The sequence below is a fragment of the Bufo bufo genome, chromosome 4 (assembly GCF_905171765.1).
Source record: "Bufo bufo chromosome 4, aBufBuf1.1, whole genome shotgun sequence".
In the NCBI taxonomy this organism is placed as follows: Eukaryota; Metazoa; Chordata; class Amphibia; order Anura; family Bufonidae; genus Bufo; species Bufo bufo.
In genome coordinates this window covers 160,689,552-160,705,433 of record NC_053392.1, presented here as the reverse complement: position 1 = coordinate 160,705,433, position 15,882 = coordinate 160,689,552, and the positions used below count along the sequence as shown (strand labels likewise).

The following is a 15,882-nucleotide window of genomic DNA, read 5'->3' as shown; positions in this document are numbered from 1 at the left end:
TCCCATAGGAGTAGTCAGTAGTTAAATTCAATTACAGACAATATACAGAGTCTTATAATTACAGTTGGGACAACATGCAGGAGCTTTATATATCAGTCAAGGCCTCAGTATATCATGCAACATAATGCCCTTTACATTTAGCATTATTTTATTGAAACAACTATATATATATATATATATATATACACTCACCTAAAGAATTATTAGGAACACCTGTTCTATTTCTCATTAATGCAATTATCTAGTCAACCAATCACATGGCAGTTGCTTCAATGCATTTAGGGGGGTGGTCCTGGTCAAGACAATCTCCTGAACTCCAAACTGAATGTCAGAATGGGAAAGAAAGGTGATTTAAGCAATTTTCAGCGTGGCATGGTTGTTGGTGCCAGACGGGCCGGTCTGAGTATTTCACAATCTGCTCAGTTACTGGGATTTTCACGCACAACCATTTCTAGGTTTTACAAAGAATGGTGTGAAAAGGGAAAAACATCCAGTATGCGGCAGTCCTGTGGGCGAAAATGCCTTGTGGATGCTAGAGGTCAGAGGAGAATGGGCCGACTGATTCAAGCTGATAGAAGAGCAACGTTGACTGAAATAACCACTCGTTACAACCGAGGTATGCAGCAAAGCATTTGTGAAGCCACAACACGCACAACCATGAGGCGGATGGGCTACAACAGCAGAAGACCCCACTGGGTACCACTCATCTCCACTACAAATAGGAAAAAGAGGCTACAATTTGCACGAGCTCACCAAAATTGGACTGTTGAAGACTGGAAAAATGTTGCCTGGTCTGATGAGTCTCGATTTCTGTTGAGACATTCAAATGGTAGAGTCCGAATTTGGCGTAAACAGAATGAGAACATGTATCCATCATGCCTTGTTACCACTGTGCTGGCTGGTGGTGGTGGTGTAATGGTGTGGGGGATGTTTTCTGGGCACACTTTAGGCCCCTTAGTGCCAATTGGGCATCGTTTAAATGCCACGGGCTACCTGAGCATTGTTTCTGACCATGTCCATCCCTCCATGACCACCATGTACCCATCCTCTGATGGCTACTTCCAGCAGGATAATGCACCATGTCACAAAGCTTGAATCATTTCAAATTGGACATGAACATGACAATGAGTTCACTGTACTAAAATGGCCCCCACAGTCACCAGATCTCAACCCAATAGAGCATCTTTGGGATGTGGTGGAACGGGAGCTTCGTGCCCTGGATGTGCATCCCTCAAATCTCCATCAACTGCAAGATGCTATCCTATCAATATGGGCCAACATTTCTAAAGAATGCTATCAGCACCTTGTTGAATCAATGCCACGTAGAATTAAGGCAGTTCTGAAGGCAAAAGGGGGTCCAACACCGTATTAGTATGGTGTTCCTAATAATTCTTTAGGTGACTGTATATATACACATACAGTATATAGCCAAGCCGAACATCCATCCAATGGCTTGGCAATTTTCCCTTGTCATATCCCAAGGCCCACCCTAAGAACAAAATAGAAAGCCAAAGTGAAAATTAGGGATACTACATATTTATAGCTCAATATTCTCATATGAATGTATTAGTAGCCGTTACTGTGAGCCATAAAATGATGATAATTAAAATCACAACAACCTGCTGAAGTACCAGCAGCTTGTCACAGATACCTTAAAGCCTTGCCCTATTTTATAGACTGTCCAGGAATTTCTTGACGATTATCAACCCTGCTCACCTCCCATGGTCAAAGACAATGCCAAAATTATTATTGTCTTGTGAGCCCAGAATAACATTTAAAAAAAACATAAAATGATTTAATTATGTTGCTAAACCACAGATTGCTGCATATAAACCAATATAATGGCATATAGTACAAATAACAATACCCTATACATCACAAATCCAATAGCTCCTTTAGTAACTATTACATGGCATACAATCATTATTAGCCAGGGAAATACTATAAAATCAATAGCAGGGCTAATCAGAGAGAACATAAATCTGTTGAACAAATACTAATTAGTGATGAGCGGAAAAGGCAATATTCGTTTACGCATAAATTCGCGAATTCTAGAATTCGTGATCTCCAGTCATTATTTTCACGATTGAGCAAATCAGAACTAATGATGTGCATATTTTTTGCATAATACATGCAACTTCACATTTTATCAGGTCTGAGTAGATATTACTGATTGGTGCACTAAGTATTGTTGTGACATCACAGCACAATGTCTGTAGCATGTTTGTATGGACAGCAGAACCTATCAGCTACACTATATCACTATCTAACCTACACTGACTATCTCCCACTAACTATCTGTATTATATATATAAGCTAGCTAACTATCTATCTAATGTAATGACACAGGAAAGCAGAGATCACAGCAATAACACTGCTGTCTCTCTCAGATCTGCAAAATACTGCATACAAGGCCTGCTGGGGAGGTTCTTATATAGTAAGCGGTAGGCAACTTTCCTATTGGTTGCTAGGGATGTTGCTTTGTTCAGACAAAGACATTGCAGCCTTCTCATTGGCCCACAAGCAAGAAGGGAGGTTATTGATGAAAAAGAAAAATCTAGAATATTCGCGATTACAAATAGATAGCACTATATTCTACATCTCCAATTGCCAATATTCACGAAAGAAATTTGCTATTAGAATATTCGCGATCAACACTAATACTAATGTGTGAATTCCAACCAAGGTGGAGCGCCAGTCAACCCAACGTACGTTTCGCTCCCCCCAGCTGCTTATGGGGGTTGTTCTTCATCTTATACACCCAAAGTCTACTTATTATAACAATTGCCCCGTTTACTAATATGAAATTATTCATTTTCCACTCTGCAGCTATGATGATGTAATATCTCATAAATTTGTCCATTTCCGGGGGCAAATGCTTGGGACCCCAGAGATTAGGGGTCCCCCTTCTGGCCACAACCGGTTGCCTGACAAAATAAAACTAACTAAAGGAGCAGATATACCCGCTGTGCGGCCGGTTCTTCTGCAGAGAGTCCCTCCCAGCTTAAGAGTAGTAGCAGATGTTCCCAGGCTGCACCGCTAAGCGGATGGTGGGGCTTAATGGGCTGACAGTGACGAGGCAAAACGCTATAACAGGGTGGAGCTTAGTGGAGTAACAAGAGCCCCCAGAAATAACGTTTCTTGGGGCCCCAAAAGATTCAGCACTACCCCAGATCATCACACAAAGGGTTTACGTCATAAGCAGTGATGACCAGCAGTAAATGATATTCTAGTGTGTTTGCAGAGCACAAAAGGAATATCATATCTATTTCCAGTCATCACCTGCATATCGCTTAGAAGGTCAAGAAAAGTGCTGAGAGGTAAAAAGGCTGCAAACCTGAATGTACAATGGTAAATTCATGTTAAATAGCCATCACTATGACTATTGCACTCTGCGGGGCACGCCATTATAGAAAAAGCAGGAGAAGCTTTGGAAGGTTCTCCTGGCTGAGGGTTTGAATGTGACAAAAAAAGAGCTTGGGAGAGAAACAAAGTGCAAGGCCAGACAGTAGAGAATGACAAGGGAATGCTAAGAGAAAATAACAGATGACTGCCGGCCGCTGATAAAGACCGATTTCAACCTTTTAAAGCCTTGAAAATAGCTGCCAGACACCAACCCAGATAAATGAAACAGTGGCTTTTAAAAGGCAGATATCAGATCAGTTTGTGCAAAGAGCCTAAAAAGGCTTTAAAATGGTAGTGTATGCAACATTAAATATGAATAAGGCTGATGAATAAAAAGAAGAAAAACAAGTCTGTGCATTTCATTACCAGTCTAGCAGAGCGGCCGGTCATTTCACTTCAGCATGTGCGAGGCACTCAGTAGCAAGCGTCTCATTAGAGTTACATAAGTTGGATTATTCCAGATATGTAGATAATTGTGCAATGGCATCAGATTTTATGTCTCACAATACATTAAATACAATCCCAAGTAGAATCTATGAGATAGATTTCAGGTTTCATTGCATTTTTTATCACTCTACCAATCATAAAAGATGAGTTTATGGGGAAGTGTTGATTTAGCTGGCAGCCCCATTAAATACATGAAGATGACACATGATATACGATAAGGCACTCTTAATAACCAAGTCAGAAAATTCTTATTATTGTCACGGCAAAGTCACGTTAAAGAAATATGACTATCTCTCAGTTCTGTATGATGTCAGTCTTCACAGTTTAATGTTACCCGTTCAGTTATCCATTAAAAAACAATATAATAATATGATAATTAGTGATGAGCGGCAGGGGCAATATTTGAATTCGCGATCTTTCGCAAATATTTAGTAGAATAGTCCTCATATATTCAAGAATTCGGTATTATTTTTTTGATTGCGAAAATCGGCAATGTAATATTCGCGTAAATGCGCATGCAATACAGGCGTGGGTCACTTTTGCTACATTTTCCAAGCTGCTAGAAGTTTCCTGAGACTGGAGAAAATGGTTGGCACGGCAGAACATTAAAAATGGCTTTATATGCAGATAGAGTGCTCCAATATATTTGCGATTGCGCAAATCGGCAATTAATGATGCGCAATACGTGCAACTTCACTTTTTATCAGGTCTGAGCAGATATTACTGATTGGTGCACTATGTATTGTGACATCACAGCACTATGTCTGTAGCATGTATGTATGGACAGCAGAGAAACAGTAATTCCTATCACACTACCTAACACCCTGCACTTGAACCTATCAGCTACACTATATCAGGATATAACCTACACTGACTATCTCCCACTAACTATCTGTAATATATATATATATATATATATATATATATATAATCTAACTATCTAATGTAATGTGTGGAAAGCACAGAGCACAGCAATGACACTGTTGTCTCTCTCAGAACTGTAAAAAACTGTAGAAAATGGCTGCTGGGGAGGTTCTTATATAGTAAGGGGTAGGCAACTTTCCTATTGGTTGCTAGGGATGTTGCTAAGCTCAGACAAAGATTTTGCAGCCTTCTCATTGGCCCACAAGCAAGAAGCAGGGAGGATCATGGGTGAAATCTAGAATATTCGAAAATACGAATACATATCACTATATTCTAAATAAATTCTCGAAGTGCAGATATTCGCGATTAATATTCATTATTCGAATATTCACGCCCAACACTAATGATAATAATCTGTACTCCAGATAATGTCATTGTCATGTAATAATTGCTAAGTGTCGGTCATAGAAACATTGGTGTTTGTTTCCCCTCTACATACTTTTTATGACCCTTTGGTCAATTCCTCACAGCTTGTTTATGAACCACTGGGAAGGGGGGGCAGTCCTGCACAGGTTCATACATTAATGATTTTTGTGATCCAAAATGACTGATTTGGCTAATTATTACAGTCACTCACCTTTTTAAGTGATTTGAAAGGCACTGACCAAAAAACAGAGCTGTGAAAAATCGAATCTTACTTTTGTCGGTCTTTGTCAGATGCAGTTGTTGGTGCCAAACAGATTTGCACCTTATTAATTGAAGCTCAGATCAAAGATAACGATAGAAGTCCAGGTCCTCAATCAGTCATTTTCACTTATGGCATTAAAGACCATCCATGAAAGACACGTTATATAGAAATGTAACATTTCTAGATCATTGTGATCCACTCTGGACCTATCAAAGATCTAACAATAGACCCTTATTTATTGATTGCCAACCTAGGACATAGACAAGGGGCGGACTGGGAATTCAAAGTGGTCCTGGAAAAAATACTAAAAGTGGCCCCGTTTCATAGATGAGTCCAAATTGATGGAAGGCATTGTGGCACACCGAGCATGAGTGCTTGGCCTGTGTTCTGGGGACTCGGAGCTCCCCTTTATTCAAACAAATAACTGTCCCTTCTCTCCCTCTTCCCCCACATCCAAAACCAGACCACCGCCATAAACTTCTTAGTCCCTAGCCCCTGACCCAGAGGTGACAACTATCACTGGCATCCACGACACTTTATATAAAAATGCCTGTATAGTGGACAGCTTAAAATGGGTTTATTAGAGTTATGGGCAGAAATCCATTTTAGACTAGATTTCAGCGTGACTGACCGGTCATAAACGTCACAGCCAACCCATATGTCACGCCCTAAAGGCGGGTTTACAGACCTCCTGGACCAATTCTTATAAATTGGACAGAGCAGATTGTACCCCATTTTGAGGCCAATCTGATTGAATGAGGATCCGTGTCTTTCTGTCTTGCCTCAGGACCTGATAGCTGCAAGTCTCTGTGTGAGTAAAGTAGGAGTCCGTTTTCTTTCATCCTTTTTATTTAAAAAACTGTTCTGTGTATATTTGTATGCTTCTGTGTTTTTTTACATCTTTAAATTTTTATTAAAACCAATTATTTGACCTAGCACGGGCAAAAAATTTTAAGGCAATTAGAGTTCCTAATTTCCAGCTACCTGTTTGCTTTAAAATGCAAATCTCAGAAGTTTAGTAGTTGTTAGAAGGACCCGGCAACAATTTGATCTCCCGTGCAATCTGGTAGATTGTAGGAAGCAGGGTGATCAAAGTCGATAGTGTGTGTAGTGTCAGTACTTGTCCCGATTGACCGCTGGTACCTGATCCCGGTCTGATCAGGTACTGCGACCTGGGGAATCGTGACAAGCATGGCCAGCAATACCATATTGTGGAACATTATACCACCCCAGAGCCAAATACCACAGTCCATTACAAAATACTGCTACCAGCAGCACAAAATACATCCCCAAAAACCTCCACTGGCCGGCCGTGAGGAGAGCCCAGGGGGTCCTCTGGGCATCGGCCCACAGGGAACTTTCCCTGTAAAGTCTATGGCCAATCTGCCCCTGCATAGACATCAGGAGATCCAGCTGAAAATGACTGTTCATGACACGCAGAGTGGGACTCCTCTTTTGCCACAAGCTTACTTTGCATTGGCAGTAAAAATATTTTTGGTTAGTAGTTTTCGCTATAGAGCATGAAGAGTGACCCCTGGTATTTATTAGAAGGCGCGTGCCGCCTCTTTCATTATTTATAAGGGTAAGTGATGCTCTGTAACTTTATTATAAATATATTGTTTTGTTCAACTGAAGGAAGGATCTTGTGAAATGTTGTATTACTGTGAAATAAATCACAGCGTAGAGCGTGTAACAAATATTTCACTTACTTAATTGCCCGTCTTCATTACAGACATCTTGCAAATTGTAATTAGCTAGAACATTAAGATGCAGAAGTAATGTACTGGCTAGGTTTACACTTTACAATAACACTACATTTTTACATGAATCTGCATATTTCATAAGTCTTTCAAGTATAAGTGAACAGAACATTAGAAGACAATGGAATATAAAATGTAATATTTGTCCACTCATAGAAAAGCAAGAGAAAGCTTCTAGAAATTCCACCTCAAGTAGAGCGCATCAGTAAATATCATTGTAACAGCGGCTGCGGTACGCCGCTGTTCCCCCACTTATCGCCACGGTCCCGGGCGCTGCGTTCAGCGGTGACCTGTGGCCGGTGCTTCCCATTTCACTGCTGCGGTTCTGGGCTCTGTTTCTGTAGGTGTTATTGCTTCACAGCTTCCACTCAGCCCTGGACACAGCATGAGTTCAGCTGGTTCAGTGTTACTCTGCTCTAAGGGCAGGGAGTATCACTCCCTGGGCTGTGTGGGTTAGGTCAGGTGATCTCGCTGACCAACTCCGGCTCTCCTGCATATATTTAAGTGGCTTCCCAGATGTCTCAGTGTCAAGGTCCTTGGGTTTGCTGGTTCCTGATACTCACATGTGCTCCTGATCTATATTTCGTTCCTGGACTCTGCTTGTCATCTGATCCCTTCCCGCTTGCTTTGACTCTCCTGTTGCCGACCCGGATTGCCTGACCTGTACCTGTGCCGCCTGCCCTGACCTATTTCCTGTCTGACTTCATGTCTGCCTCATCCTGCACTGTTGCTCCTGGTAACATCTCTGCCCGCCTGACTACGCTTGTACATCTGGTACCTACTCAGGTACCTCCTGGTCCGCCCTGACTCAGGGAATACTGCATTGTAATTTATTTCACTAATAAACCCTGCAGAGCGTTGTGCTAGCGATTATTACAGTACTGCTGTTCAACTTTGGTTATGTCATAAGTATGGACCTAATTTACTAACATGTTTAAACTGGTTGTCCGAATGTTTAAAACTATGACCTATCCTTAGGATAGGTCTTCAGTATCTGACAGGTGGGGGCCTGACTTCCGGGACCCATCATCAACTGTTGAAAGAGGCCACGGTGCTCTGGTTAGCATGCAGTCTCTTCATAGGCCAGTTACATGGCATTTATCTGTCTCATGGTGATCAAGTGGATGGGGCTGAGCTGCAATAGCAAGTACAGCTGCTATCCAATGGACAGTGCTCTGCTTAATAAGCTGTGGGGAGGTCATGCCATGGCCTCTGCAAACAGCTGATTGGCGGAGGTCATCAATATCAGAATCTTGGAAAACTCCTTTAATAGAACATCTGGACAGTTGCATATTTAGTTGTTGGGTTATCCAGCATTTGAGTGGGACTGCCACTGGGCATTTATGGTGCTGTTATGGCAGGGATTAAGGAACAAAGCTTGCCCCATGTGTAACAGGAGCTGCCTGCAATACACATAGATATCAGGATTTTGCTGCAATGGAATAAAAAACAATTGAAAATTGAATGTGGTGTTACAAAACTTATCTTTTCCCAAAATTGTTTTTTTGTGTAAAATTTCTGAAATATAAAAAATTTAACTCTGCAAAAATAAATAAAAAACAACAATGCAAGTAACAGAGGCCACAAATGTGCTCTCAATAATCGTCACAGGCACAGCCATGTAGCTTTTTAAACCAACCTATGCACGGTAACTCTGCATCTGCACAGACTCCTTGACTACCCCTTAATGATTAGAGTTCTCACAAAGCACTCTGCTGTTCATAGAGTTAAAACCACGGTCCTCTTCATATTTTGCTGTGATGTGTACAGTATGGCTAGTGCAGGGTGAAAATAGGAAGATGAACGTGATCAGTCAATGACATTCAGTTTTCAGTCACAGGCAGTAATAGCTGGAGCTTGGAGAGATGAATAACCCATTGGATACCAGGTATGACTTATCTTTTTCACTACTGTAGACCACCAACGATGTTAAAATAACCCTTCACTACCATAGACCACTTGTGATTTTGGCATTAATGCTTCACTCCCGTAGATCACCAGGTTATGTCGGACTTAACCTTTTTACTTCCCTAGACCCTCGGGCACATTAACATGAATCACTTTTCCCATTATATTTCAGAAGGATGGCAACATTTTGACTTATAGGTAAACACAGAAATCCTAAGAGTTATCTGGACACTGCATGATATAATTTATATGGAAACTGTAGACACTCGTATCTAGGTAATGAATTCACTATTTATCTAACTACTGTGTATGCATTATTACTTATCTAGATGGTGTATTCACTATTTATCCAGGTACCATTTGTACTATTAATCTGGTAGCAGTATTATCATGTAACATAAACATCAATATTACAGCACTTACATAATCCTTATTTTTTCTATGCATTTATTACTGTATTTGTATTATCAGGTGTGAAAATGAATTATAAAACATGACACCTAGAACTCGATAGCCAGAGTTATACAAATTGTTACAATATATTTGTGATTTGTGAACACTTTGCTGAGTAGAAATCAGGGCAATGGTAAAGAACCTTTTGGCCTACATGAAAACAATTTTCCTTTACGAATCAGCTGGGGATAATTCTAGGAATTAAATGGTCACTAGAGGCCCTATTACACGGAGCGAATATGAACGAGAATCGTGTGTAATAAGTGTGAGATCCTCACCTGCTTTGCACTCCAGGGGAACCAAGAGGGGTCCTCGTGGAGTTGCGGGACAGGTTATGCGTGTCTCTGATGCACCAGCGCTGACCCCTTTGCCAGCCAGTGCGGGGATGCGTTCACGTGGACATCGGAGGGGAGGACCGTCGGAGTCCCGGGGACAGAGTGGCCAGGCGAGTGACAAGACGCCGCGGCCAGGGTTGTCTCCGGTGTCTCCTGCGACTTCCGTTTCCGCATCTGGGTCCACGCGCTCTCATACTCGCGCTGAGTCAATCATGCGTCCGTGCGTACGCACGAGGGCAGGTTCGCAAAGGGATACACGGTCGCGAGTACGCGCTTCTTATGCGCTTCGTCGACCAGTGGCGCATAATATACTGACTCACAAGAGCAAAGTGGATTAGGGAGCCAGCCATGGGTTAATCAACTTGTGATTGCCTTAGGCCATGTACTCAGGTGCAGGGCAATTTGTTCACCTATGGTAGTGGACACTTGACACCCTGGGATTGGTCAGCAGGCATTTAAAAGGAGGTCTCTCAGGGTGATCAGTGCCCACTGTTATTTTCCCTCAACCAGGTATAGGTCACAACTCCTAGTGACTGAAGACTGCCAGGAACTTTGTCCTTTGCAGCGGACCCAAGATCTGGAGTGACTCGACTGCCAAGTGCACAGCATCATTCAGCACTGGTTGGGACTATTCCTGGAATCTCCTTGCCTGGTTTTTTGTTATTATTCCTTGTTACCAGCAAGTGTCCTGGACGTTTATGTTTCTGGTGAATAAACACCTTTTTGCTTTCATCACTGGTCTGTTTGTTGGTGCCTTGCATTACAATAAGTATGAACAATTTAAAGACGAGCGCCTAAATCGCTTGTTTCTTGTCCATCGTGATCTTTCAGCATGTTCCTCGTTCCTCGTTAATAGATCAGTTCGTATAATATGTCATCTACTTGCTAGAGATCTTATACATTCCTTTTGACTAAGCACCTGTCCCCATCTTTACATGTAATAACAAGGATCGACTTAAAAGCGAACAAGTAACGACCGCAAGTATGAACGATTATCTAAGAGTATACGTGTTAATAAGTAGCTACATCTTTGATAGTTTATTGTGATCTGTATAATACCACCTTAACTTTTTACACAACTCTGCATAAATCAATTGTACAAGCAACCACAAGAAACTTTGTAATATGTCTTATCAGTGATAAATGTCTAGTTATTATGTTATCAGATGTTTACCTTTCCTTCCTCCCTTTGCTAATTGCTTTTCACTTAAAAAAATGACTTAATCCTATCCAAGACAGACCAGCTCCACAGTAGGATCATATTACACATATCAATGCAAGTCTACAGAGAGGGGAAGGGGAGGAGTGGACAATACAACAAACAGACAAGCCAACTAAGTGCTTTATTCACAACCATACAGATCAGTGCCTCTCTATAATGTCCTCTATGATCCTGGGACTGCTTCTAAGTGCATAAGAGAAGGTTGGGAAACAGATTATCCTCTATTTTCTGTGTACAGCGGCTGGCAGGTAGTCCCCAACGACTATTTCTTAGAGAACTCCAAACTATACATTAACTATGCACAGAGGAAAGCTGCTAAAACTGCCAGATACAAGTGATCTAATTGCCAGAAATTGTGTTATTCCTCATGTACACACTTGTACTATTGATTAATGCAAAGTCTTTTGAAAGGTAAGAGACGCCTTAAGGTTTATTTTGTACCTACCTGAGAACATCATCATGTGTTGAAAATTCCAGGGAATTCTTCTTCTACGACCCAAATTCAAGAAAAATGTAAGTGGGTATATGTTACAAGCTCTTGCAACAAAGATTGATATCTGTATATCTTGAATCAAGGAAAAAGGTACATTAAAGTACAAGCCTCATATCAGGTATTACCCAGTATTATTTATGAACAATGCATTTTGTGGATGCATACCAATACAACAAAGTAATTATACTGCAATCACACTACAGGGTAATCACTTTTTTAAGTCAATTGGAAAATAAATGCAACATTTGAAGGGGTTAGGCCTATTTCACACGAATGTGAAAAACAACCATGTGATTGCTGTTTTTGTAACTGCCTCGGCTGTTTTCAGAACCAATTAAAGTCTATGTGGCTATTCACATGGTCATTTTTTAATAGCCTGTAAAAAGAGGCAATCAAAAAATAGTCCTATTCTTGGCCTTTTTCATGGCCACCGCCTGTCTCATCAGCGTCTCTGATGATAGACACCACTGAATTCAAAGGAACTTCTTTAAAGGTTGTTTTAGATAGGAATGCAAACTGGTGTACTGTATAAAATAGGGCCCTCAGGGGTTGAAATAATAATAATAAAATTAATAATAATACTCAACTTATCCACTTGCACATGGAGATACACTCGCTCCTCACTGGAGGTAGCAGGACTTGATGATCCCAGTGTGGTGATGTCACCAGATCACCCCGGGAGCTTCAGGTCCTGCTGTCTGAAGTATGGAGCAAGTGTCCATGTGCATGCAAGTGGATGAGATAAGTATTATTATTTTTTCTGCACAAGCAGAATGGGAACCACTAAGAATGGCCTTATTCCTACTGGGGAGCACAAATGGGAGCATTAGTCACAGTGGGGGCACTAATGGGGGCCAGTAATCATAGTGAGGGGCACTAATGAAGGCCATTAATCATACTGAGGGGCACTAAAAGGGTCATTAATGATACTGGGGGGCACTGCTGGGGTCATTAATAATACTGAAAGGCACTAAGGCTACAGTCACACAACCGTATGAATGAGTTCGCATCCGTTCTGCAATTTTGTAGGACAGGTGCGGACCCATTCATTTTAATAGGGCCGCAAAAGATGCCGACAGCGCGCAGTGTGCTTTCTGCATCCGTAGTTCCATTCCGTGGCCCCGCCAAAAAAAAAAAAATAGAGCATATCCTATTCTTGTCCAGCGGCCATGTGCGGTCCGCAAATTGCGGAATGCAAACTGGCCAGTATCTCTGTTTTGCAGATCCGCAATTTGCAGATTTGCAAAACATTACGGTCATGTGGATGTAGCCTAATAGGGGTCATTAATCATACTGGTGGGCACTAATTGTGGCATTAATCATACTGGTGGGCACTAATTGGGGCATTAATCATACTAGTGGGCAATAAAGGGGGCATTAATTATACTAGTAAGAACTAATGGGGGCATTAATCATACTGGTGGGCACTAATGGGGGCAATAATCATATTGGTGGGCACTAATGGGGCATAATAAGTACTGATGGGCACTAATGGGGGCATTAATAATACTGGAGGAGCACTAATGAAGTCATTAATCATACTGGGGCGCTAATCATACTGGCAGGCACTAATGGGGGCATTTATCATACTAGGGGGCACTATGGGGTTCATTTGATGTCCATGCGGCACTAGATGGATTAGTGGCAATCACTCTCGTATTAAAGGAGTAGACCATCATTAAGATCATAAAATTGAAATGTGAACGATAACGATTTTTGACAAGAGTTTTTTTATGGTAACACAAAATGAAAATTTTCTTTACATTTTCTTTAAATTCAATTTAGTCATTCAATCAATTAACTGTCAGATCTTTTCCATCAACTTTACGATGACTAATACAAGGGTAGAGGAATTCTTGGTGGCACCATTGTGTCTGTCACATGGCCGTTAGAAAACCTCAGAACATCCTACGGTTCTACTAAATCTTAGATCACCAAAGGGTTCTATGATTATTTCAGTTTAGTTCTGTAAAATCACAACAGGTCAAAGTGTTCAGTTCAACTACACTGCGTGCAGAATTATTAGGCAAATGAGTATTTTGACCACATCATCCTCTTTATGCATGTTGTCTTACTCCAAGCTGTATAGGCTCGAAAGCCTACTACCAATTAAGCATATTAGGTGATGTGCATCTCTGTAATGAGAAGGGGTGTGGTCTAATGACATCAACACCCTATATCAGGTGTGCATAATTATTAGGCAACTTCCTTTCCTTTGGCAAAATGGGTCAAAAGAAGGACTTGACAGGCTCAGAAAAGTCAAAAATAGTGAGATATCTTGCAGAGGGATGCAGCACTCTTTTTGCAAAGCTTCTGAAGCGTGATCATCGAACAATCAAGCGTTTCATTCAAAATAGTCAACAGGGTCGCAAGAAGCGTGTGGAAAAACCAAGGCGCAAAATAACTGCCCATGAACTGAGAAAAGTCAAGCGTGCAGCTGCCAAGATGCCACTTGCCACCAGTTTGGCCATATTTCAGAGCTGCAACATCACTGGAGTGCCCAAAAGCACAAGGTGTGCAATACTCAGAGACATGGCCAAGGTAAGAAAGGCTGAAAGACGACCACCACTGAACAAGACACACAAGCTGAAACGTCAAGACTGGGCCAAGAAATATCTCAAGACTGATTTTTCTAAGGTTTTATGGACTGATGAAATGAGAGTGAGTCTTGATGGGCCAGATGGATGGGCCTGTGGCTGGATTGGTAAAGGGCAGAGAGCTCCAGTCCGACTCAGACGCCAGCAAGGTGGAGGTGGAGTACTGGTTTAGGCTGGTATCATCAAAGATGAGCTTGTGGGGCCTTTTCGGGTTGAGGATGGAGTCAAGCTCAACTCCCAGTCCTACTGCCAGTTTCTGGAAGACACCTTCTTCAAGCAGTGGTACAGGAAGAAGTCTGCATCCTTCAAGAAAAACATGATTTTCATGCAGGACAATGCTCCATCACACGCGTCCAAGTACTCCACAGCGTGGCTGGCAAGAAAGGGTATAAAAGAAGAAAATCTAATGACATGGCCTCCTTGTTCACCTGATCTGAACCCCATTGAGAACCTGTGGTCCATCATCAAATGTGAGATTTACAAGGAGGGAAAACAGTACACCTCTCTGAACAGTGTCTGGGAGGCTGTGGTTGCTGCTGCACGCAATGTTGATGGTGAACAGATCAAAACACTGACAGAATCCATGGATGGCAGGCTTTTGAGTGTCCTTGCAAAGAAAGGTGGCTATATTGGTCACTGATTTGTTTTTGTTTTGTTTTTGAATGTCAGAAATGTATATTTGTGAATGTTGAGATGTTATATTGGTTTCACTGGTAAAAATAAATAATTGAAATGGGTATATATTTGTTTTTTGTTAAGTTGCCTAATAATTATGCACAGTAATGGTCACCTGCACACACAGATATCCCCCTAAAATAGCTAAAACTAAAAACAAACTAAAAACTACTTCCAAAAATATTCAGCTTTGATATTAATGAGTTTTTTGGGTTCATTGAGAACATGGTTGTTGTTCAATAATAAAATTAATCCTCAAAAATACAACTTGCCTAATAATTCTGCACTCCCTGTAATGTTCAGTAGAACACAGGTGCAATATTCCCATCTGAAGCCGCCCTAAGAATGTTCACATATTCACATGATGATGTCCAATGAGTACAACATATTCATAAGAAAATTTATGGCTAGCGAAAACATTACTATAAAAGTAATGAAAGCCATTTACATTTTCTACAAAGGTAAATGTCTTCCCTTCATCACAAGGCATTAAAGACATAATCTATGTTTAATTCTATACACATGTTGGTTAAATTTTAATCAAAGAACAGGCACGTAATATCAGACCTTCCACAGCCCTAAAAACATCTGAAAGGGAAACCACACAGATTTAATTACATTTCAATAAAATGTACTTTGGATTAACATCGAAACTTGGATTATGTTCTCTGATTTTAATCTGCAGTCTTGACTTTTCGAAAAATGTGACTGGCCAATTAGTTGGGATTTTGGATAATAAGGATACGACTGCTCCAAATATAAAGAGAGCATTAAAGATGTGGTTCTGGAAGGTAAATAACGCCAGCCCCATGTAACAGAAGATGAAGTTCTCTGCCAGGAAGTTCATGAATTCGAACAGCTGAAAGTGAGGGAAGTCAGAAAGAGTGAGAATCATAACATTTATGAGCTTATGATAACATGAACATGGAGATCAGGAGACATACTGTAGTCACTGTTCACACATGTGCATGATAACACTGTAAAATAGGGTTTTCCATTGTGATAACTCATCAGAGACAGCTTCAGCTTTCCTAG

The 15,882-nt window shown here is 41.1% G+C and overlaps 1 protein-coding gene across 1 annotated transcript in view; it reads right to left on the bottom strand.

Annotated features, from left to right (window-relative positions):
• SLC9A9 (solute carrier family 9 member A9) overlaps positions 1 to 15,882 on the bottom strand; it is a 902,549-nt gene that overhangs the window by 353,654 nt on the left and 533,013 nt on the right. The window contains exons 10-11 of the mRNA XM_040428049.1: positions 15,593 to 15,706; positions 11,528 to 11,639 (exon numbers count right to left, since the gene is read on the bottom strand). Of these exons, the coding sequence (XP_040283983.1) occupies positions 11,528 to 11,639; positions 15,593 to 15,706 (226 nt within the window). The remainder of the gene's footprint in view (positions 1 to 11,527; positions 11,640 to 15,592; positions 15,707 to 15,882) is intronic.